At 38.5% G+C, this 24494-nt stretch overlaps 1 protein-coding gene across 13 annotated transcripts in view; it reads right to left on the bottom strand.

Moving 5' to 3' along the window:
* PLEKHA7 (pleckstrin homology domain containing A7) overlaps positions 1–24494 on the bottom strand; it is a 187896-nt gene that overhangs the window by 59046 nt on the left and 104356 nt on the right. For 10 of the 13 annotated variants that reach the window (XM_075425434.1, XM_075425435.1, XM_075425437.1 and 7 more), the window contains 2 exons: positions 10299–10382; positions 2086–2197 (listed from right to left, as the gene is read on the bottom strand). In XM_075425434.1, the coding sequence (XP_075281549.1) occupies positions 2086–2197; positions 10299–10382 (196 nt within the window). Of the gene's footprint in view, positions 1–2085; positions 2198–10298; positions 10383–21368; positions 21642–24494 lie in introns of those variants that run through there. The other 3 variants (XM_075425439.1, XM_075425440.1, XM_075425432.1) reach the window with 3 other exon arrangements.

The raw sequence follows: 24494 nt of genomic DNA, 5'->3' as shown, positions 1-24494 counted from the left end.
AACGTGTCTCAAGTCTGCTTCTGGGAACTCACACTTTGAAAGAATTATTATGGAATTCATGGAAGAAAACATTTAGAAATAGATGAAAGGATCTTAAAATTTCATGTCAGTGAGCCAAAAGCCAACCTCAAAATGGAGAAGATAGGTTATTCACTTTACAGCCTTAGTTCTCATTGCTAATTCACTTGAATTAACTGTGTTACGCTGTGAAGAAATTCAACAGATCTTCTGACTCTGCAGAACGAGAGGAGCAATTTCAAGCCTGGAAACACATATATGCTTTTTTCATTGTTGCATAAGACAGACGTTGGTTCTCTGTCTTCATCAAAACTCCGATAAAGCATTTATTGAGGGCTCGCAGCAGGATGGATCTTATATAAATCAACTTGGTGGAGAAGAAAAGCACAGGAAGCCCTCTATGAGAGCTCTATTCAAAGTCTAATGCTGCCATGTATTAAAAAAATGCCACACCTATGAGCCTGCCAGAAGCACGTGTGGCCACACTTACACTGGGTTGCAAACAAAATAGCAGCAGAGACCAAAACCAGAGCAACAGAAGTTTCGGGAAGTGATTCTGGATATTCTCCAAGCCGTGAGGGAAAAAGCATTACCCTCACCTTTACCTGTGCAGTTCTGACATCTCCAGTGAACTAGCTTCCAGCATGCGGGTGGCCCCGGAAGCTGTATTCAGTCACCATTCTTGGTGACCATCTCTCAGTTTTGCAAAGCCTATGGAAGCATGCGACACAGGGAAGCAGCAGGAGCAGGTGACAGAGGGTGCACGCTTCTTGGCAGAAGTGTGATCCTGGGCAGGTCAAAGCCAACTGTGCCACTGCAGAAATCCCTAGCTCAAAGGGGAGTATCAGGTCCCCATTCAGATTGCTGGTTTTAAGAGTGAAAAAATGAGCCTGCTCCCTCTAATGCTAGCTTAAAAAAATCAGAATAAGGAGGATAAATACAGTTATGACAAATGCCCAAGTACTTTGGTACGTTCAACTGTTAGAATGTCAGAAAGAAATGTATCAAGTAATTCAGGTAACCTACTACATTTACTACTTTCAGGGATAACTTCATCTAACACTTTAAAGATAAAAATATTCTTGAAATTTGACACATGACAATCTTTGTGTTGGCCCAATAACCCACACACTTTGAATCAAAAAAACAGATTTTTGAAATTTTTTTTTTGCTTTTTATGAAATTGTTTTCATTTTCTCCAATAGTCATCTAAGCCTATCAAAACATTAGAAAAAGATTTTAAGTGATTCCAACTCAACAAAAATATCTTTGCAACCAATTTGGCAAAGTCCTTTCTTCAACTCGATTACTTAACCGGCTTCACACTTTTGTATTTAAAAAAACCTGAGATGTTTAATAACTGCAGATAAAGTTAAGAAATTTATCTTATCTCTGCTAATTCTTCTAGTATTTTCTTGTTCCTTTTTATCCAGGCCCCTCCCATTCTCACTGTACTGTAATTTATTGTAAGGTCAAAGAAGCATTAAAATAATTGGTGACACTTCAAGTACAGTGCTTTATTATACTTTGTGCGATAATAAACACAGGCCCTTTGTCAATGACAAATAATGGATTTTTCTATTATTAAGCATTCTGTGTGTATTGGTGTCTACATTGTTTGTGCACTACAGTGATGGCAGAAAAGGATCTAAGTTGTTACTAAGAGGAGAAACAGCAGTAAGGTTTCATGGAAGAGCAGGAACTAAATTACAGCTCCTGGTATTCTGCAGCACTTTTTGCCATATACAGTGGACTATGAAAATACTTGCTGGAACACTAGTATTACTTATACTTACCTCTGCTCTTAAGAAGCCTCTCAAACTTTCTATGTCACAATGCTCACTATTTTTTGAATTATTATTCAACATTACCGTGTGAGCATATGGTGCTCCTATGCTGTAAAAAGGTTTTTACTTGGGTAGAAGATATTACCTCTTCTTTGAGGTAAGTTATTAGACTTCCAGGCTAAAATCTATGGCCCTATTAAAATCAGCATTAAAAGAGTGTTGGATTTAAAGTGAGTCAAGTTCTAATCATCAAGCTGAAACAACAGCCATTCTTCTTTACCTTAGAGACAGGTTTTGTATCAATAGCAGATGTAGTTACTGCCGTGGACGTTTCACTGACCATGCTTGAAGGTCTGTGGTTTATTTGTTGCTTGGACATAGATGAATTCTGTCTAGAAAACAAACAAAAACAGATAATCTAAAGCACATTGTTTCAAACAGCTTTGCCTTTTTATCTTTAAGATTCACAGAGAGCAAACGAAGGACAGGCACTTCCAATGCATCTGCAACATCCTTTGCGCCGCCCCTATTATTTTGATTTCAGGTATTTCTCAAGCAGATGCTGCCAGTGACATCTGCTGATTGGTATTTGTCTATGTATCAGGAGGAAGAAACCTGCCAAAATGTCAGCAAACTGAACAGAAAATCATGATATAACAAAGAGCGCTCAGAGGAGATAAGGCTAATGCAGAGAAACTAAACAGTGTCCAATTTAGAGGCTGGACTGCAAACATTTCGAAGCGCCAGTACTGGGGAGGGCAGGATCGGAGTCAGCACTTTGCAATAACAGGCTTCCTATTCAAAAACCAAAGTGAGATTAGCCTGCTGTTAGATCTTTCACTAACTTAGTGTCAGTTCTTTGAATCTGCTCAAAATACAATTCATACTACAGTACTAAGATTCAAGAAATGTTGATAACTAGCTCAGATGCAGATACTCATTTAAAGCATAGCTGAGATCAATCCTACCATAAGAACCTATTCAACAAGTAAGAATTCAGTACAGCTGCCCAGATGAAGAATTGAGAGGATAAACAGAAGTGCAAAATCTTCTGGAATCCCACATGCAGGTTGTGATGAGAAGCCTCCACAGCCACGTTCGACACCAACTTGTGAATTAAACCCACAGGTGCTATTTTCAAAAATCATTGACAACATAGTTTAGCAAATTGTATTTTAGGAACAAGTAGCAATAGAGTCACATCAGAAAAAGCAAAACAAAACAACCATTAACCATCTATGATTTTCCTTTTCCCATTTCAATATGTCAACACCATTTATTTAAAAAAAAAAAAAGGAATACACAAGCCACACCAAACATTACTGTTGCTACCACTGAAATTGAATCCAGTTTTGAATACAACAGAGAACAGAGTAATTCTGAGCAGTTCTCACTCATAAGAACAGAGAAGAAGAGTTTGCCATTATAGTAGCTCAACACAGGATTTAACCGAGTACAATGTGTCTGCCACCGCTGCTCTTCCTCAGTTACAACCTGAACAATTACCTGTCCAAAAGCTTTTATAGTTGATTTGGTGCCAGGGAAAGCACATTTTTCCATCTGTGACCACATAGTTTCAATCAAACTTGCAAGGAAGTAACACAACTTTGATCCCATTTCCTTTATGCCTTGCTTATATGGTGTAAATCCCTTCTCTCCATCTTTCATATGTCAGTTCAGGTCCAAGGTATGAGAACGAACTACAGCAAGTCCCTAAAATCCCTGGCCAGCCTTTAATGCATGAGAACTTCATCACATCAGTTTGAGTCAATCTGCCTTCCTCTTATGGACTAGGTATCCTGCTTCAGCATTTAATCAGTTTTAGGAACACCCAGTTTCAGGTAAGAGCAGATTAAGACACTTCCCATATATAACACTGCCTGACTAATCTATTTCTGCTAATCAGCCACTTCTATTACGTGCTTTTGACTCTGTTCTCACTTGTTCCCTTCCCACTCTACAAACTTCCAAAACAGACAGAAAATGCAGACTTACAATGTGCCTGCATCTTACTTGCACTTTCCTAACATTTCTTCATCAAAAAGGCTCCATCTCCCTGCTTGAGGCATCTAAACAGAGTCGGTATTTCAGTGAGGGAGGACCACTAACAGAGATATGAGAGTCTTCTACACTGCTTCCTCAAAATGCATCTAAAGTATTAGATTTTACATCATTAAGAAGGCCACTAGAAATGAGTTGCAAAAGTATGAAAACAAAACACACCCAAGAAAAATGTTTGGCCTTAGAAGACACAAAATTTCTCTTCTTCCCTTAAGGTTTGGATTCTCTACAATGTCCACACCACAAACTACCGAGTTTTACATTGTAGGACACTCGCACAGTATTGTCCAGATATTCACTTGGGCAAGAAGGGATGAACGGAGCAGGTGGAGGGAAGAGGAGAGAGAGCACATAACATACATGTTCAGAAAATCTGTAGGCCTTCCAGACTATATATAATTTGATTAGATTATCTTTCTTCATTTTATAAAGTAGCTATTTCATAGAGAGCTAACTTTCTCAGGAAAGAAAAAAATGGACAATGAAATGTCAGTTTCAACAAACTTGAGTTAATTTTTCCAATAAAAACATCAATATGGAAAGAGAAATAACTCCAGCGGAATGGTCTTAATCTACAAATTCAACTCCTGAGTGAACAGATTTTCACTATTCCACAAGACGCTGTTTCACAGTAGGTTAAACATACTGTAGATTAAAAAAAAAATAGAAGTTTAGAACTACAGAGGAAGATAACCTTTGTATGTTCAATCAGACCATTACTATTAGAAAATCATAATGCAATGCAGAATGACACATGCACAATTTTTAAGCATTTACAATGTGGCCACTTAGTGATTTCTCTTCCACTTGCTACTGAAAGTGATCAGTGCCAACAAATCCAGCTTTCCTCTTCTAGCAGCACCAAGATTAATGATGAACTCCAAATTTACAAGGACAAAAATGTTTTGTAAGAAATGTGAGGTCATTGCCATGTGGAAGAACTCATATAGCCGGCAAAAAAGACAGTAAGTCCATCGAAAGAGAAAATACATTCTTACTCTCTTAAAAAAGGTCTTTGGCAGCAAATGTTGGTGTTCCAAACTTTCTGTACCCAAGATGTAACAGAAAACACCAAATAATACTGAAAACAATAATTTAAGTATCTGTATATAGTACTTCAAGGATAAAATAATTTGTGCATGAAATCAGAACATAACAAGACTCAAGTATTCAAGTCTCTTAATAGCTAATTAATATTCTCAGTCTGTTTTTAAAAGCAAATAAAAATATGCAGAATATGTAGAATTACCAGAAACATCCAGCATGTTAATAAAATTAACACTGTTCTAATAGTATTTAGAGATTAATCTTTAAAAATAAATTACTATAGCATTAACTCTGTGCATTCAGAAACATTAGTTCAAAATCACTATTACCAAAGATGTTTGATAATATCTGCTATCCAAGATACCACATTCTGTCTTCATAGTGACTTTTTTGTCTATGTTAAGGATAGCTCTCTTACTAAGATAGTTCTGAATAGTTTCTTACTGCAGGTGTGTGCATACACACACAGAATTGCAGTCTGCACATTCGGAGCTCCAGTCCTTTGTAAATCTTTTTTAAAATCTTGAAAACAACATCCTATATAGCATCTCCTGTCAAACAACTCTCTGCTCTACACAAACAGTGCTAGTACATCTATAGAAATTACATTTACTAGCTAAAAAAATTACATGGCCAATATTCGGTTTATTAAAAAAAAACCCAAAACACTTAACATCCACCAAACAAATGATTACACCAGTAGCCCATATTGAAAATGCAATACTCACAAGACAACACATTCCTTCTCTCTAAAGGATCATTAAGATTCATCGACTCAGAACATCCACATTCACATCAGCAACTTGAAAAGTTTATTTTGTTGCAACCAAATATGACACGATAACATCATGTCAATCTAGTTTTAACACTAGTAAATCTCCTATTCAGCTAGATCAAAAATTAACTGTCCAATAGTTCTATACATGTCAACATGGCAGGTGTTTATTTTGGGGCTGTTTCGGTATCCTCCTTTCTCTCAATCTTTTTGCTGCTATAGTAACCAAATGCAATAGACAAAATCACATGGCTCTCTCCCCAGAGATGACACACAGGCTTTACCAGTTGCACAAAAAACAGGCAAAAAAAGAGAGTATCACTCATTGGATTAAGCTCCCAATATAGTCACATATATTTTCTGTATTTCCACATTTATGTTGAAAGTCTTATCTTTTTTTAACTTGAAAGTACTATCTTCTCATTTGCAAACATAATACTACCACAAATATATTGTAAAACTTCTAATACACAACTACTAGTGTTTAGATGCAATTAGATATACGGGTGTCAGTTATCTGAAAAACTGTTATTTAAAGAAAGGTGAGAGAGAAGAAATCTAAACACTATGCACACCTATCCTAAGTAATTCTATCACATATTTTTCAAAGAAATGTGCATATAACGATATGCTTAAACTAGATCTAACACTTGTCCAGCAGCCTTATCCTTAACACTAATTTTTCCACTGGTTGTTTAGGAAAGGTCCCCTTGTGGATTAAGGGTTCAGTAACAACATGAGTGTAAAGCACAGAAATTAAAATACAGTTGTTAAATGGAGGGAGGCTACCAGAGGGACGTCCTATACAGCCATGGTATTCAAATTATTTAAATGTGATCCCGAAAACTGTAAGGCGACCAGGTCAATAGAGGACAAAAATTAATCCGGACAAAACCTGAAATGCTGACAGAACAGACAGAAAAATAATCTTCAGACATAAGTAACCATGTGGTAAGATGCCAAACTGAATTTAGTGTCAACAACAGAAAACTAATTCAAAGAAGGGAGAAATTAAAAACATCTCTGCAGCTTTTACCACTTGAAACAACACTAGCAATCTGAGAAAAGAGTATTTTTTAATCTTAACAGAATGACTAGCAGTAGTCAAAGTATGGTAAGAATTATTAGCAATAGAAAAGAGAAAGTGTAATTAAATTATTATAAAAAAACAGTGGGCTCATACACTGAATACTGCATTCACCTATAACTAATCACTCCATCAGATAACAGAGAAATCTAAAAGCTTTGCGCCGAAAAGCTAGCACTCAAGCGCGGCTAGGGGAAGTACAGAACGCGTCCTACACACTAAGTGACCCAAGCTTCTAAGCTTGGAAAACAGAACGATTTGACAGTGGTCTCTGCTGAGAACAGGTTAGGAAATCAGGAATTATCATCAGTACTTCTCAAAAAATCTAAATAAGAACACCTTTAGGAAGAACGAATAGCATAAGCATCAAAAGACAATGTAATTTAGAAGTTGCAGGTTCCAGGCAATACTCTCTGTTTTTATCCTCCAGTTACACTGGAGTTGAGGAAATCAGATTTTGGCTTACAAAGCAAGATTGATGTGATACTGTTTAAAAGAGGAAATGCCTTGGGAAAAGGCTAGTGAAATATCATGTCAGCCTTCTAGTGAAAGTATCCAGTTCTCATCTGATGAAGTACGGCAAGGGCGTCTGGTTCATAACTGACCCATAATCAGGTTAGGATTACATCATTTATTGATATCATTTTCCAAAACTTTACAAATCTTTTTGCTGGATGAGAAATGGCCAGAGCAATCTGTACATTCATCATTTCTAGATTACTATAAATTACTTTTCTCACGTTAAGTGTGTCCTTTTAATAGATATGTTTATAGCAGCCTGAACCAGTTTGCGCTTGCATCTCCCCACTAGCTCCCACTCAACACCCGGTGACAACTCCTGGCTTTGCCCTGATCTTAAATTAAAATCAAGCCGCAAGTAATAAATCACGTCACAACAGCACTGAGGAACAAATTGCCATGTATGAAACCCTTAAGCGTGCCACTACTTCAGACAGGATTCTTCAGCTACAGAAAAATGTACTCTTGGTCAGAAGGATCCCATAGTGGAAAGCTTCCACCGGCCATGCAAATTCAGAGACTCTCTTTCCAACCGCGTCCTGTCTGCGAAAGTCATCTCATCACAAGACACAACCTACAACACTGATTCCAAACTAACACACGATTAACAGCACCGATTCCATACAAATCCCTTGACGGAAAAGAACTGCAAACACGGCATAGCCCTATTACAATTCCTAGGCTTGAAGACAGGGAGGTGCTCACAGCTCCCTTGATTTCAGCAGAGACATCCACATGTCAGCAGCGTCATTATGACCAGGTATGACCATGATGAACAGCCTCTGCATAAAATCTACACTGTCACACGGAAGCAGTACAAAACTAAGGAAACCAGAGCATGCCACACACTTCAAAATGACACCTTTGAAGTAATTTGAACTGATATATTAAAACCAGCTAATTTTAAAAACACTTTCTATGTACTTCAGGCTAATACTAAAGCTTAGAAAAATGTTCTCACAAAGACTGTTTTCCAAGTAGTCACTACACACACATACTCGTCTCTATATCCCTCCAGCCATCCCCTCCTCTTTTAGGATAAAAACCTCCTATTCCTCTTAATTCTAGTACATCGTAAGATCTTTTCCACGCTTTCAACACCATCTTAGTGTGATCAGCTGAAGTCTACAGATGACAAGTTATGCCCATTTATCTGACTGCCCTCTAAACAAACACCTTCATTTCTCTTCCAAAGAAGTTTCTAACATACACAAAAGATCACTAAAACCATGTGCTACCAGCAAGTTGTTATTTCAGCTCTGCTTTTAATATTTTATCTGCTACCAGAAACAGCCCAGGGAAGTGTGACTAGCCCAGGGAGGCACTCCAAGGAGTTCTGTCTGAACACCTACATTCCCTTACAAGCAAACACATTTTCTTTATATTAAATTTTATTGAACCTTTACAACAGATTAAATGAAAAATCAACTAACGAATGGAAGTTGGAACACAGATGCACAGTGGCTGTTGTCTATACTGTCTCTGAGCTTTGCTCCATTGCAAAATTCCCATCTTCCTTGCTAAACGACTTGGGGCAGCTTGTTTGCATACTTGTAGGGAACCAAACCCCTCCCAAGCAGCAAGCCACCCACATACCATGCAACACCTGGGATGATCCCCACCTCAGCAGCTGTCCCACAGCCTTTGCAACTGATCACAGGCCTCTCCCACACGCTGCACACAGTATGTCCGAGGTTCTGCTTCATGCTGGTTCCCAGCCTGGGCCTTAATGTAGGAATTTAGCCCTTGGATTTGCTTTGGGCTTGGGGAAGGGCAGCAGTTCAGTTGTTTTTTCGTTGGGGTTTTGTTGCTCTTGTTGTTTTTGTGTGGTTGGCTTAGTTTTTAAACCATTTGAGAAGCGCTTCTCAGGGCTGTACCAGAAGCTCGGAGCAGAGGGCTGTACGGTCTCCTTTCCTCTCCAAGTTCACAACAGCAGACATTGCCAGAAAAGCCTCAGTCTCCTGGGAGTCTCGCACAGCCCTTCTCTGGGCCTCTTTTTTCTTAATGCTACATTGCTTTAAATTAAATGTAAAGCAAATTAAACATCACATAATTTGAACCTAAAGTGTTCAGAATCATGTGGGCAGCCACATCCAGGCCACTACCTCATGATGTCCAGCCTCTGTGAGGCATGAAGGACTAGAGGCTGCTCAAACAGTGCAGGAAGACTAGGCTGGGGAAGGAAAAGCTATCTGGTATTGTCCCTTTCCTCTTGCCATTTGGAGTGGTTTTAGAAGTCATGTAGAATTTCTCCCAGATTCAGTCTAGGGAAGATAACCAGTCATCCCCTTACAGAAGGGATGCCAGGAGCAATCTAGCACGCAGGAGTAGTTAAACCCTACAGGGAAACAGGGAGCAATCCAAACCAACACCAAAGAGACACCCCGATACAACAGTCTGAACAGATCCATTTCCTCTTTTTTACTTTTCTTTTCTTGCCTTTTTTTTTTTCTTCAATCAGGCAACCAAGATTAAAATATGCTAGAAACTAATATATATGATTCTGTTTCTCTAGAATAAATTGAAGAATGGCTAATAAAAAAAATTTTAATAAATGCCAGCACAAGACAGGGAACGTAGAAAATACAAAACATAAGAAAACCAAGGAATTACAATGGAAACTAGTCATATTTTGTGTATTTCAATTTCAGAACAAACCTTCCAGTTTGCTCTAAAGACATTTTACATTTATGTCCTGTATATTTGATATTTCTATAAGGCTAAAGCTTCACTGTTTAAGTATTCTATTTATATTTTCTTTTTTACTTGTTTATTTGAGGGCTTTGTTGGTTTGCTTTTTAAAGCTTTTGTACAGATTTTCTCTCAAGCCCTAACATGGAACAGTGATAGAATCAGAAACATACTATTACAATGAGAAGTAAATTTTTAAGCATAAACCATCTCTATGACATTTTTGCCACAATACCAGAAGAACTGTCAAACTACTAAACAGGTAAATGTGTTACTGCTTTAGACCTCTTGACATGGGTATACAACTACTTACTCTTCTCGCAAAATAAATTCAATATTTTCTGGAGAAACCTGTCCTGTCACAGGATGTCTAAATGACGTGGTCTGCTGATTATGGCTGAAAGGAAAAAAAAAGAAAAAAAGAAAAAAGAAATTAATATTGCTAAACTCTGTAAAACAGACCTACGATCTCCAAAAGGCAGAACTGTTTATATTGATGCTTTGCTGCTGCTACTCCAGAAATGAAACATATTTCTGAGGTACTTTTCAAGCCAGAAATGTTGTCAGCTCCTTCCTGCATTCTTGTTGACTTTGCCAATAGCACACTGTACCATTTAATTATTAAACAGGTTAATGTTTTAAAAGTAAACTAGCTGCAATCCTTAGTTAGGGAAATGCACCTGAATTTATGATTATTTACACCTGACTGTTACCAAATTATTTAAACCTCACATAGAAAAGACACAACATAAATTACTGATTTGTGTTTCTATAAATTTCAGAGAGCAGAACCAGTAAAATAATTCTAAATGTTCCCGGACAACCTTTTATGCATTTTGTAACACTTAACAAGATTACAGAGAGATATTTTGTGGAAGCCATTTGTTCCATGTTTTTTTCCCCTCTAGTAACATATTTCTTCAATAATTTTTCTTTACACCTCCATGCAGAGGATTATACACAACCTTAGTTGTTCAGCTGCATGGCCTATATAAAACAACATCATTTAGTATTTCATCTGAGTTGAATAAAAATTGGGATTTTCTATCAACTTTCCTCTCAGAGTACTATCTAGATATTCTGCCACACACTGTGAAATATTGCTACACATTAAAGACCATTATTTTATCTGTGTAACTGTACTCATACAATGCAAAAATATGAAGCGAAAAAAGCTTCTTTCAAAATAAGCTGGTAGTCTTCCCTCCTCCCCAGAGCAGGTAATTTGAATTAGTTGGATACAAAACACAAGACAATTTCTAGAGAGTCTCCTACCTACTAAGGCCTGTATTCTGCAGCCCTGTCCAAAGAGGCAATCCATACAAATCACAAATCTCAAAGAAATACGAAATTAAAGATCTTATTTCAAAATTAGTAAGGTCACAGTTGAGATGTTGTTAGGGAGCCTCAGAACAAAGAGAATAATGTACCAAGAGTTCACTTCTTTGAGGTTCTGAATTTTTATGGGTTTTGTTAACAATATTTAGGTAAACAACACGCAAATCTAGAATTTCCATCAAATGCAGCAAACTGTTAACACACTGCGAGTATATTCAGGAAAAAAAAATAATAAGGCTGTTGAATGAATTATACATCAAAGGGCCAAAGATGAACACTTCATCCAGGTTTTTGTTTTAAAGAAGATTTTGGGTTTTTCTCCCATACTGCCCAGCAATTTCAGGTCTTACAGATTTGACTCAGTTGTCTAGCATAGCAGGATGTAACGCCAGAAACAGAGTAAGGCATAAAGAACTCTTTTGGGGTTCCAAAGTAATGACACTCCAAAGAGATAAAAGCCTTTCTGTAAAGGACAGCTAAAAGTCAAACAGTTCACTCACCCATAACATTCATGCCTTGATTTAAAAAGCAAAACAAAACCAAACAAAAACCATACCGAAAAAACCCAAACAAAAAAATACACAACAAGCAGAAGAATAAAACCCCATAACCAAAACCACAGACCACTCACGCTAATTCCCACTTGGACTATGAAGAGCAGAGGATGTTTTCTGTGTCATAAACTTTTCACCCCTTCTCCAATACACCTTCCTACAAGAAGTCATATATAAGGGACCAACACAATGAACATTTTCAATGACAAGCTAAAAGCTGTGGCAAGTTATGTTACACCAAAAGGACTTCTCCAGACTTGCCTCTCACACAAATTCCAGCCCTACAGCCGTTAAAACTGTGAACAACATATTAGGCCATCAGCTACCCCTCGGCGTCAGCACCAGCTTTCATTTCCTAGAGTGGCGAGAACTGACCTCTGCTACAGCGGTGGGTCAGTGAAGCACCTTTGCAGGTCCTAATGCTTCAGTTTTCCCATGAACTCAGAGACCAGGAGAAAGTATTTCCAGTAAGCCTATAGTGCTAACTTCTACAAAGCAACCACGACCACCTTCTCACAAAAGGACTGAGGAGTATTGTTTTCTAAAGAAGCATTTTCATGTGAGTTTATATTCTAATTTTGGGTATGCAGCCAAAGAAAGGAATAGGAACTGGCAGATGATTTCCAAGAAAATAATAAATAAATTATAACAGTAATAATTAAACTCTGTTTTTGTCACACAGTCCAAACAGTTTTAAGCTAAAAGTGTTTCCCCTCAAATCAGGACTGAAGCAGTCTGTTTAACCTTTGATACTTCGGCTAGTACTACTAGCAAAAATGCAGATACGTTGTTAGCTTTAAAAATGAAAGTACCTTGTCAGCTTTATTCTCCAGAGGCAGACGAACTGTCAGCAAGCTCTCATCTGCAGGCTTTTAGTCATTAATAACTCACTCTACAATTAAGACTAAGAAAAAGGACTATATTCCAGAAGTGTTCTAGGGTTGTTTAGGAAATGAAGATACCTATTCTACCATAATAGCACTTTTACAAATGTTTTATTATTTCCCATGAAATAAATTCACCAGGCCTTCACAAGATGAATTGGTCCTCTTGCTGCAATTAATGAGCAAGTCCATTACCAATAGACTAAATATTCCTTGCTAATAATAAAAGTTTCAGCTGGCATGTAAACACTTCTTAAATATCTGAGCAGTTGCATTTTGGGTCAAGTCTTGCACTTCAAATAGTAAGAGCACAGGATTCAAATAGTAAGAGCATAGGAACAGCAGGACAGTTCTACATAAAATGCAGACGGTAATTTCACAGACAAGGAGAAGACATGCAAAACCAAAACCTTCTGCAAATCTGCAGCTTGGATGCTTAGAACTCAACTGGAAAGAGAGAAACAAAACCATTGCCATTAACAATTAGTTTTGCAGAACACACTGGTTTATTTGAATTTGGAAAGTGAAGAGTTTAAACATTTTGCCTCATACGACTCATTAAGAACAAGCAATACTATTCAAAATAATCTATACAACAGATGGCTAATGCCTTGCAACAAGGAGTTAGATAGCAGGGGGATTTTTGCCCACAATGAGAGCAGCCAAACATTGAGAGAGGTTGCCTAGCAAGGCTGTGGAATCTCCATCCTTGGAAATATCCAAAACGTGGTCAGATAAGGCCTTTACCAACCAAATCCAACTTTTAAAGTTTGTTCCAACTTTGAAGCTGGCCTGGCTCTGAACAGGCGGGGTCGGATCTGATGGAGTCCAGAGGTTCTTTCCAACCTAAACTATTCTGCTCTGCCATTCTCTGCTGTTCCTTCCATCTTTCTCTGCAAATATAATTTAATTTTTACCACCCCTTTGAAGCTTTTCCAATATTGAAATAAATGTATTCTGATAATAATAGCAGTACCTTGTTCTGATCAGAACAAGAGAAATGGTAATATTAGATCTCTAGATTATGATTTTTTGTTGTTGTTTTCATGTCCTTTACCCATTTGCTTAACAGTAATATCTGTTTACACAGCAATGATACCAATAACATCTCCAGTGAGAGTGATCTAATGAAGTTGTTGCAGTGAAAGTTCGCCTTCCCTTCCAAGCACAGGCTAGGAACATCCTGGCACGGCTGTTCTCCCGACACATCAGCTAACCAAGCCTCCCAGTAGTTAATCACCTGTATTTACTCCAAACAGCAACTGCTGAATGCGTTTCTATTGTCCGGAAATCTACCAGGTATATTAATGAGCCTCAACAAAAGGACACGATACGCTGCTCTACTTTTCATGCCCCTTTTTTTCTTTTTTTACTAGAGAAAGACTTCATATCCCCAACAAAACTGGGAAATGCTTATGATGCTTCCACCATGTGAATTCTGAATGCCATGTGACTTGTATTAGTACAACACTACACATTTGAAATGCCAAGCTAACTTTTCTAGTAACATTACAAACTTTATGTGTAATAAACTATGGCATTTTTCCCAGCAATCATCTTTTAATAGTTTTGTATCATTCTGATTTTGTATAATTACTACCCAACACAACCACCAAAACAAGTACAAAAACATGAAAAATCCACACAAAATTACATTCATTAGCATCTACCACTACCATCAGTATTAAATTACACTACAGACTGCTAAAAGTAATTCTGAATTTCAGAGTTACAGAACATCATTTTCCAAGGCTTGCTGTTGGTCTCTAATAGTTAAGACTCAGACTTTTCCTAACAGAATCACAGTCCAAACACCAGTTCTTTGAAATTAGATACTGCAACACAAATTCTGTAATTTCACAGCATGCGTACACATCTACAAATGTAAGAATTGATAGCCACTCGCTGTCTGAAGACCAATGTACTATAGCAGTTTAGAAAGAATCAAGGCCTTCAAGATGCAAACAACGTCAGTACATCTGGCCAACATTAGCCACACATGAAAGCACACTCTTTGAACATCCAATGTAACTTCAAAGTCGGCCCTGGGTTCAGGGGTGGAGGGGTGGGACCAGACAACCTTACAAACTGGATGCCATTTATGATCCTGCTGGCTAGGTGGGAGTGCAGACAGACAGACAGCTATATCCTTCGACATCACCCCACTGCTTGCCATCAGAATGCAGCCTAAGACACTTCTCAGGTCCTGATTAAGCAAGTCTGCAACTTTAACACTGCCTGTCATTTGTTTGCACTAATCTCACTTACAGTATGATGAAATGTAACTGATTTAAACACAGGAAAACCACACACCTACAATCCAGTCTCAAATCCTATAGTATAATTGACACTTTTCCTGCATGGATCCTTCTGCAGAACTCATAATTAACATGACTTCCCCTCTTTTTTTTTATTTGCAGTTCATTTTCTATTACAGTCAAAGCCAAGTTTTAATAATTAACTTTAGGACATGACTGATGCCGATGACCTTTCATTTGAAGTCAAGCAAGTTTATAGATTGACTCTAGAACAATTCAAATGCCCAGACAGATGAATCTGTGAATCAAATACTGATTGAGTCTACATCACATTAACAACAAATTCATAAATTGCAAGAAAAATTCATGCATTATTGGACAGACTGTCCTATAAATTATTACAAGCCATTTCTACAGTGTTTATTTTCCATGGAGACTGATTCCTTTACACTTACCTGCAAGACTAGATAAGCATGAACACCTTTACGTTGAACCCCCCCAAATGGTGGTGACAGTTACGGGTGAGCACCCACACTTCTATGGGAGTTATTGGGGTGGGTGCAGCCAACTGAAGAACTCCTGCAGTGAAGAGCTGCTGTTCAGCCAGCAAGTGTTACTCCAAACAGGAGAAAGTGCTTGTGTCTAACTAGGCAAACAGCCAGGCATAGTTAGCTTTATTTCAAAACGTATTTCTGAATAGACAGCTTTAAAATAGTTTCAGCATTGCCTTCTGAGTATTTTTTACATATTAGCTTTTAGAATTGGTTGGAAAGAGTATCAATGAATAGTCCAAGAAAACCAGTGCCATCAAAGTTCTGCAAACAATATTATTGGAAGAAAAATGCAGAGTAATACAGACATGATTTGGAAGAATTAGGAACAATACCAACTATTGTATTACATAAGCACTAGCACCCACTACAAGGTGGATGCACACGTTGTAGTTTAACCCGGCATCTGGCAACTTAGCACTAGACAGCCACTTGCTCACCCCCCAGTGGGATGGGGAGGAGAAACAGACAAAAGGACAAACCTGTGGGTTGAGACAAAGACAATTTAATACGGAAACTTATGGCTCTGACTCCTGTAGGATTAAACGGTTGGGACAAATGGTGTCACCAGTCCTATTAGATGCAGAAACTCCAAAGACAGATGCTCACATAGAAAGCAAGTAACTTTTTTTAATCAAAGATTTTGGGAAGCATGGAGGTGGTTTTTTGTTTGTTTGTTTTTCCACTGGGGGTCATTAATGTGACAGGAAAGCAGCTTAACTTTTTTCACTAATCAATTCTGTACTACACATAAAGCAGCATTTGCTGCACAGCCTTTCACACAAAAGAAAACTATGCAGACCTAATGTAACTGTATTACGGTAGCAGAGTTGCAGAATAGTTAGACGTGAAGTGCTCTATAAACTAATCCTGCCACAAGAAAACAACAATAATGACACGTCACATTATTTTTCTCTCCTGGATCTGACACACAAATTAAATTAGTAAATTCATTCTCCATTAAAAAAGAAAGCAGTGATATCACCACGCAATATGATTAAAACACCCTGGGTAAAAGCAGCATACCCTTAAATTCCAACATCAATCACAATTTCAAGAGCTTAGCAAGGAAGCCATCCAACAAACATTGCCATATAAGCACACTATTTTTGAAAAAGTATTTAAGGGAAGCTTTACACAAAAATACTATGTATCTCAATTTTTAAGCCATAACAAAATTAGTTAAAATAACAGAGCTCATCATATACATAGCATCTAAACTTACCAACAGAGGCTGAAAACCCTCACAAGTCCTATTTGAACATATTTTACTTTGATGCAAAGACTTACACAGTAACAGACATGACAATCCACATTGTTCTAAATATGAAAGCACATATAAGTTTTCCGGCATCCAGCTTTCATCTAAGTAGCAAGCCATTAAGTGTAGAAAGCTGAAACAATTTAATACAACAGCTACAAAAAGTGAATGAAACAGCTTTCAAAAACTTTATTCCTCTGCCATGTAAGACACGTAACCTCAAAACATTTTCTCTTCATTGGCTCTTTCAAGTTGAAGACAGATTTCAACTTCTTAAGACAAATGCGCTTCTGAGTTATCATTTATTGAATGCATAATACAAAAAAGTGATTACCAGAGTACAGTACCGCCGACTGAGGCCTTGCTGGGCTGCTCTGTGTGACCTTGGACAATGTGGAAACACATTGCCCTTTTCCTCTGTCCATAAAATGGAAACACTTTATCTGCAACCTATACCACTGGAATGAAGTTTTAATCAAACCCTGTTTTCTTAGAAAATCATAAGCGTCCAGAATTAAAGGATTATAGCTGGTATCCATCGAGTTCCCTCAGGGCTCCAGTCCACAATACTGCATCCAATTTTGGACCTCCTCATCAAGGAAAGGCATCAACAAACTGAAGCGAGTTCAGCAGAGGAGCACCAAGATGCTCAGCAGCGCCTGCTCCGTGAGGAGAGGCTGAAGGGAGCTGGCCTTGTTCAGCATGGAGAAACAACACCTTCAGGGTGACCTACCAGCAGCCTTCTGCAAGGGGATAATCAAGAAGGCTCCTCACAGCAGTGCATGATGGCAGGACATGAGAGAGCAGGCACAAATTGAAACATGTAAGCTTCAGACTGCACGTTGGAGAAGCTTTTTTACCTTGAGAATACAAAGATTTGTGAGCACAGCAAAGCACTGGAACAGGCTGCCCAGAGAGGTTGTGCAGCCTCCATCCTTGGAGGTTTTCAACACCAAAGTGGAGGAAGCCTTGAGCTACTCAGTCTGACCTCATGACTGACCCTGCTTTGAGCAGGAGCTTGCACTAGAGACCTCTTGAGGTCTCACCCAAACAGAATTGTCCTACAATCACAAGGTTGGGTATAGTCCCTATTTCTACCACAAAGCCAAAAAAATTCAACCAAACCCCAAAACAACCTAAAAAGTTGTGTAAAACAGACCTTGCTAACAGAATAATGAGAATAATGCAAAAATTCCACATCATTTAGGAAGTAAAAACTCAAAACGGCATTAAAACCTGTTTCCTTCCTTCAACCTTTAATAACACCGTTAATTAACTTCTTCACCAAATAATTAAATCCAAAGGTTTTTTACATTCTACTAATAAATATTCCATGAAAGAATAGAATTTGTGCAGCCTGCATTCCTGTGGTTTATGTGCTTTTCATCTAACAGGACACAAAGCCTTTCCTGTAGTTCAGGTCATTCAAACCATGCATGGGTCTGTCTCAGTCCCTCTCTAGCCCTACCCGTGTTCTCCACTGCTTCACAATGCTGTTGAGGTACTGACTATAATCCCATAAACCTCATCCCCTTCAGACACCAGGCTAAAGAATAAACAAGGATATTAGCATCACATTTGCTGAAGTACCATTTAATACAAAGAAACCACAATTCCCACCGTGCACACCTATTCTTGTGGGTTGGCTGTTCATGTTTACTGGCATATATATTAATAAAAGTTCCTTCATTAGTAACAAACTGTTCCAGTCTATCTTGTGGTTAATTCTAAAACACTTCAAACTCTATTCATATACAGCTTAAGCCAAAATAAAAAATTACAGCAACAAGGTTATTTCCTTTGGTTTGTGTGATTCTTGACTATCTTCAAGGAGCTCCTCCTTTCTCAATCTCGTTCAGCTCACTATGTTGGATAAAATATGATGCATCTCCTTCAAATTAAAATACATTTGTAAAGTATTTTTTCCTGTCAAATCTTCAGTATAAAATGGACCACAGTACTCCTGAAAGGCACATAACATCAAGCTTTTGCTTGAGAGAAGACTAGTAATTCAAGATCATCTTGCCTACAGCAACAAGTATACATCAATGGAGTCTATCAGACCAACCCTTCAGAGCCTGGAGTTACACACCCAGTGGTTACTTTCCTTCCCAGAGACGCCCAGAGCCTACAGCACTGAAGTACTGACACACAGAAAGCCTTGACGTTAGCATCAGCTCACAGAATGCTATTTTAAGTCCCACACAAATCCAGAGCCAAATTTACACTCCACAATTAAAACCAAAAGAAGGCCCATTAACCAGGGGCAGCAGGAGCCCTTCCTAGTCGAACTTCACCATCCCCTCTTTCCAAGTCTCACCTCTCAGCCACGCGCAGCAGGCACAAAGCCTGGCACTGCAGCACGCCCGCGTGGGAAGCACAGAAGCAGCACGCCGTGCCTGCATGCACCGCACGTGCGGAGGGCCCGTCCCTACCAGTTAGAGAAAAAACCCAACACATTACAGCTGCCATTACCATAAGACTTCAGAGATTACAGACAGGGGTTATTTGCACTGTCAAAGACTAGTATCTCTTAATTTTTTTTTTTAAATCACATTCATCAATACAGTATTATGAGCTGCCGTGTATTAATCACACTCACTCATATCTCATTTAAAATGGTTCTGAAGACAAAGCTATAAAGCAGATGAAACTTTACTAAAATCTTATTTACCAAACGTTTCCATCATACAAGTTACTCCACTGTGTAGCGAGAGACTCACTATGATTCATAGCCTAAAACTAAACCCAGATTAATATTTCAGGGACTGGAACTGTAAAACAGATACAGAAGATTCTCTTTTTAGATTATGCACAGAGTTTATAAAATACGCAGAAATGTCTTTTTCATTCTAAAAAAAGCTCTTCAGCATTTAAAAAAAACAAAAAATTATAGATATTTGATAGCTGTATCTGTTGCTGACAACTTTGGTCAAACTTTCTCAAAGAAATAACCTAGAACCAACTTGTCCCTACAGAGATGTAGAAATACGCAGTGGCCCCAAATCGGACAAGCAGAGGAATTTCTATGACATTTCCAAACAATCACAGAAACATCGCTGTAGAATTAAAGTATTCTCTCTGGCATCTGCAGAACAGAAAATATCCTAAAATATAGGTAACACTACTATATAAGCTTTACAGAACCAAAGAAAAAATACAACACTAACATATTAATATCAACATTGCACTAAACATTTTTGATCTCTAAAACTTCTCTGCTTTTAATACTCATCATTTTACTCACTGTAGAAACCCAAGCAAACTGTTTTGAAAATGAAGTAGTTTGGAGTGTGTAATGCCAGAATTTTCTTTACTAAACATAAACAAATGAGCTAATTCTGCAGAAAGGCGGCAATTATTTTCAGTCCTCTAGTGTCTCCTCCCCAACCCCCAACCCCACCACTATGTAATCAAAGCATGTCAAGTCACAATATAACCTATAGTAATGGGTTAATAACAATTTATATTATTGGCATAAATTACACTGAGTTTAGTGTATTGAACATCTAAGTATGTGAGCCAAACATAAATCAAACTTAAGAAAACTCTCCTGTAATTACATTCTGTGTTTAATTTCTTGAACCAACACTGCACTATCAGAAGATAAAAATTAGAGAATAAAATATTAAAATAAGATACAGTCAGACAGGTGTGAGAAGAGTGGCACTGAAAACAACCCCGCCATGGAAAAACATTCGCATTTTCTTAACATCACTAAGTAAACACATTAACAGTGCCCAAGCAGCCAGCTCAGAAACAGCCCACAGTAGACAGAGGTGACAACAATACGAAAATCTAGGGGCTAAGGAAAATAGCACAAGCAATGTAGCAAGAAACACATTTTCACTCTTTCCATCTCAAAAATAGAGAACATTTTTAAAACTGCTTTGCTGGTTTTCTATGAAGCGGTTCGGAGGTTTCATTTGTATCAGCAAACATCAATATGCATTATCGGATAGCACACAGTCATTTGGGGACAGCGTGCCTCTACAAAAGCAGCTCCAAATCAGACTCTGTGTGAAATCACATTATCCCACGGGGAAAGATGAAAACTTCTTCCTTGCAACTACCACCTTTTATAATAAGGCTGGAAGTCAACAGCCACACACAACAGCCAAACCAGATGAAATCAAGCTCCTTAACTCTGGTTCAGAGAGCAAGGCTGCAGCAAAATCCAGCCGCAAGGCAGCTCCTAGTACACATTATATATAGTGGAGCTATCAGCCACATTCCTCCTGCACCACTCGAGTAGCATGTTACAGCCGCTTTGTCTGGTTCTTGTCCGGTAGCTCCCCTGTACTGAAGCCCCCACCAGAGCACTTAATTCCCATTGACATGAAGCCAGTGCAGATAACACCTCCAAGAGGACAACAGCACTGCTATGCTGCTGCTTTATCGACACGGCCTTCACAGCCCACGCAGCTCCACAACACAGCTCACCCAGCTGAATACCAGAGAAACGTGTCCTTAAGACCTCGGCTAGAGGATCTACAGTATTAACAACTATGAGAAAGAATGAAAAGGCCTCTCTCACCTTTGTAATGCAATGACTAGCTCTTTGCCACCTCCCCGAACTGGCCAGCAACCTGGGAGGACTGTCATGTGGTGGTTCACGTTCTGACCTCAACCCACCACCACACTGCTTGCCGCTGTCAAATAACATGGCCAGAGCAGAGCGCAAGCCCCGCTCCGGGAGCGCTCCCGTTTGCACGTCTTGCCGCTCGGCTGGCTTTCCTCCGCTCAGCCGACACACAGGCACAGGCAAGGGCAACGCTGGAGCGAGAGAATCTGGCAGCAGGCGAGCTCGCACGTTGCTGACAAGGCCTGGGGTGAGGATGGGGAGCGCTGCCAGGATTAGAGATTGAAAGAAATTCCAAAAACTTTTCCAGATCCTGCATTAGCTGCTTTCAATGCTGGGCAAGTCTCTATCAAGCATGTGACTGAAACTTGGCAGCTACGAAGGTGAAGTAACTTCACATGAAATAATATTTGTTCTTTAGGTAATTATTTAACAATACATACAATGACTGAATGCCTTCAGAAAACATCCATCTTTCACTTACAGAAAGCTTTGTAATCACTTGAAAATATAGGTATTAAATAGTCCGTCACTTTTCAGGAAATTAAAAGGGTTTTTTTCCCTTCAGATGAAGAAAGATCAAAAATAAAAGTGCTCCAAAGCACGTGGGTGAGCAGAGCCAGACTAAGAGCTAGACACTCCAGATAAGTTCAAACTAACACTACAGTAAAAAAGGTTTTATCCAGCGCCAACTTTTAAAGTGCAAGAAGCCCCAACTGCAACATGATGAACATTGTATGCACATAGACTGGATCAAGAGGATTACAAGCAGCACAGTACCTTTTCATGCTTTCAGTGTTTCAGTTATATTTTCATCTACTAATTACAGAAAATGCACAATGTTTTAAAAATGCTTAGATAAATGTACAATCTAGCAATTTAATTTCTTGCAAAAGAAGATTTAGTCATTTGGGGAGGATTTTTGTGTGTCTGTTTTGGTTCTGTTTTACATAGTAAGTATCCTGTACAATTAAACCAGCACCAGACATCAACATTGCAAGAATTTTCTCAAGAACTCTTAGGATCTTCCCCTCCTCTTCAAGACTACATTTGACATTACAGCAATCAAAAACAAAGCAATGATCTATTTCTACCTTCTCGGACAGTGTGCCACACTACATTAAACATTTTTAGCTTTAACTTCATTAAATGTACTCAAGTTTATTTGCTTTTCACTTTGTACAACTAAAATACGTTAACTACTCTTTTTCAAGCATCCTATCTGCTTTCCTAAGTAGTAATAAAGAGTAGAATAATTTGTCTGCACAGATACTCACTTGGCTTCTCATTCCACCACGTGAATTCTGTGCGCCTGTGAAAAACCTGTGGCTTACAGCAATAACCTCCACAAAAGGGGAAGAAAGCTCCAGACGTGTTGTTTGGAAGCTGCTTAGCTGTGACTGCCCCATTCACCTTCTCTGGGACTTTACCTGATTACAGAAAGTCAAAACCCCCACACAGGAAACAGCTCCTCTTTGAGAACAGTAAGTAACTGGACAAACCCTGCATTATTTCCTCCTGAGGACTCTATTTCAGATTCATTTCTATTTTAATTCCTCCCAATCAGCTACTGGAACTAATCAATGAATCATTACTCCAAACATCTGCTGCCCATACTTATTTATTTCTAATAAAATGACCAACAAATGATACTTAATCCTAAGATGTAACTTAACAAACACTGCAATTACATTATTTACAAAAAAAAAAAAATCTGTAAGTAGCACAGAAAAGAGTAAGACTTCAGAGTGACTAATTTTTGCCGAATAAGTCATCACTGGCTCACAGAGTGATTCTGCTTCAAGGTTAAATTCATCAGTTTTGCAATATAAAGTTGAAGCAATTTGAATTCATTGAGTGATGACATTTCAGTTGTTTTAGATACTGGATCAGAACTTGGGAATGTGTCTTTACAGAGAAATGGGTCTCTCCCACTAGAAAAGAGAAAGAAGTGGCTAAATCTGTAAAGCCTGAAGTGCCGTACATTTTTCTGCGCCATTAACAGATAAAATAAGTTAATGGTTTTGGCAGCACTACATTGGGATTTGGGATTCAGATCTTACCTGTGAAGCAGATTTCTTGTGTGAACTTGATGTTGACGAGTAATCCTATTTTTGTAAAATTGCCATTTTATTAACATTTAAGACTTTGAAAAGAGAGAAAAGGTGCCTACCAGTTTAACCTTCACCTGATTTTCAGCTTTCAGGGTGCTGTTGCAGTACATACAAGCAAAAACATTCATTGATTTTGAATGGTAGCAAGGACTACCTCGACCTTCCCAAAGAACTCCAGCAAACCTGGGAGGCGAGAACAGGCTGGAATTTCTGAATCTAGCTAAACAAGACATGTTGCTGTCTTCCAAGTTTAATTGTTTACAGATTTACAGAAAATCTCTTCTAATGTTCCAAAGTTTATTCTTTATAATATTTATATCCAATAGAAAAACCTTCTTTCTTCTGAAGTCAACGTTTTGGCTACATCAATTATTCTTTTCACTTCAAGTACGAAGTGTATGGATGTGGGAAGAAGGAGGTTGCCTTTTTTACTATGTACTTTTTCACAGCTGTGAGGTAACGCACTGTAAAGCAGGACACCATTCTGTACAAACATAATAAAGCCCAATGCATTACAATAACCAGAAAGCAAGTTTAGCAAACCTATTTGGCAAGATTAAATTGCCAGTGCAGTTCTTCAAAAGAGAATCAATTAACGCCATCTGAAAACTTGCATCTCTGTCCTGGCTGCGGTTGGGACAGAGTTAATTTTCTTCCCAGTAGCCGCTGTGTTTTGGATTTTGTAGAAGAATGTTGATAATACACTGATGTTTTCCGCTGTTTGTAAGAAAACAAAGCCTTTTCTCAGCTTCCCATATCCAGCTAATGAGCAGGTGTAGAAGAGCTGGGAGGGAGCACAGCCCAGCAGCTAACCCAGGTTGGCCAACGGAAATGTTCCACACCACAGATGTCATGCTCAGCGTATGAATGGGGGTGGGCCGGGGGGCAGGTGCTTCTTCATGAGTTCAGTGAAATCCACAAGTTCCGGCTGTGCAATCGGTTGTCAGGCAGTGAGAAAAACTGTATT

The sequence above is a fragment of the Opisthocomus hoazin genome, chromosome 7 (genome assembly GCF_030867145.1).
Source record: "Opisthocomus hoazin isolate bOpiHoa1 chromosome 7, bOpiHoa1.hap1, whole genome shotgun sequence".
Lineage (NCBI taxonomy): Eukaryota > Metazoa > Chordata > Aves > Opisthocomiformes > Opisthocomidae > Opisthocomus > Opisthocomus hoazin.
Note: the sequence above shows the minus strand (reverse complement) of the source record. Positions and strands in the feature narration are given on the sequence as shown.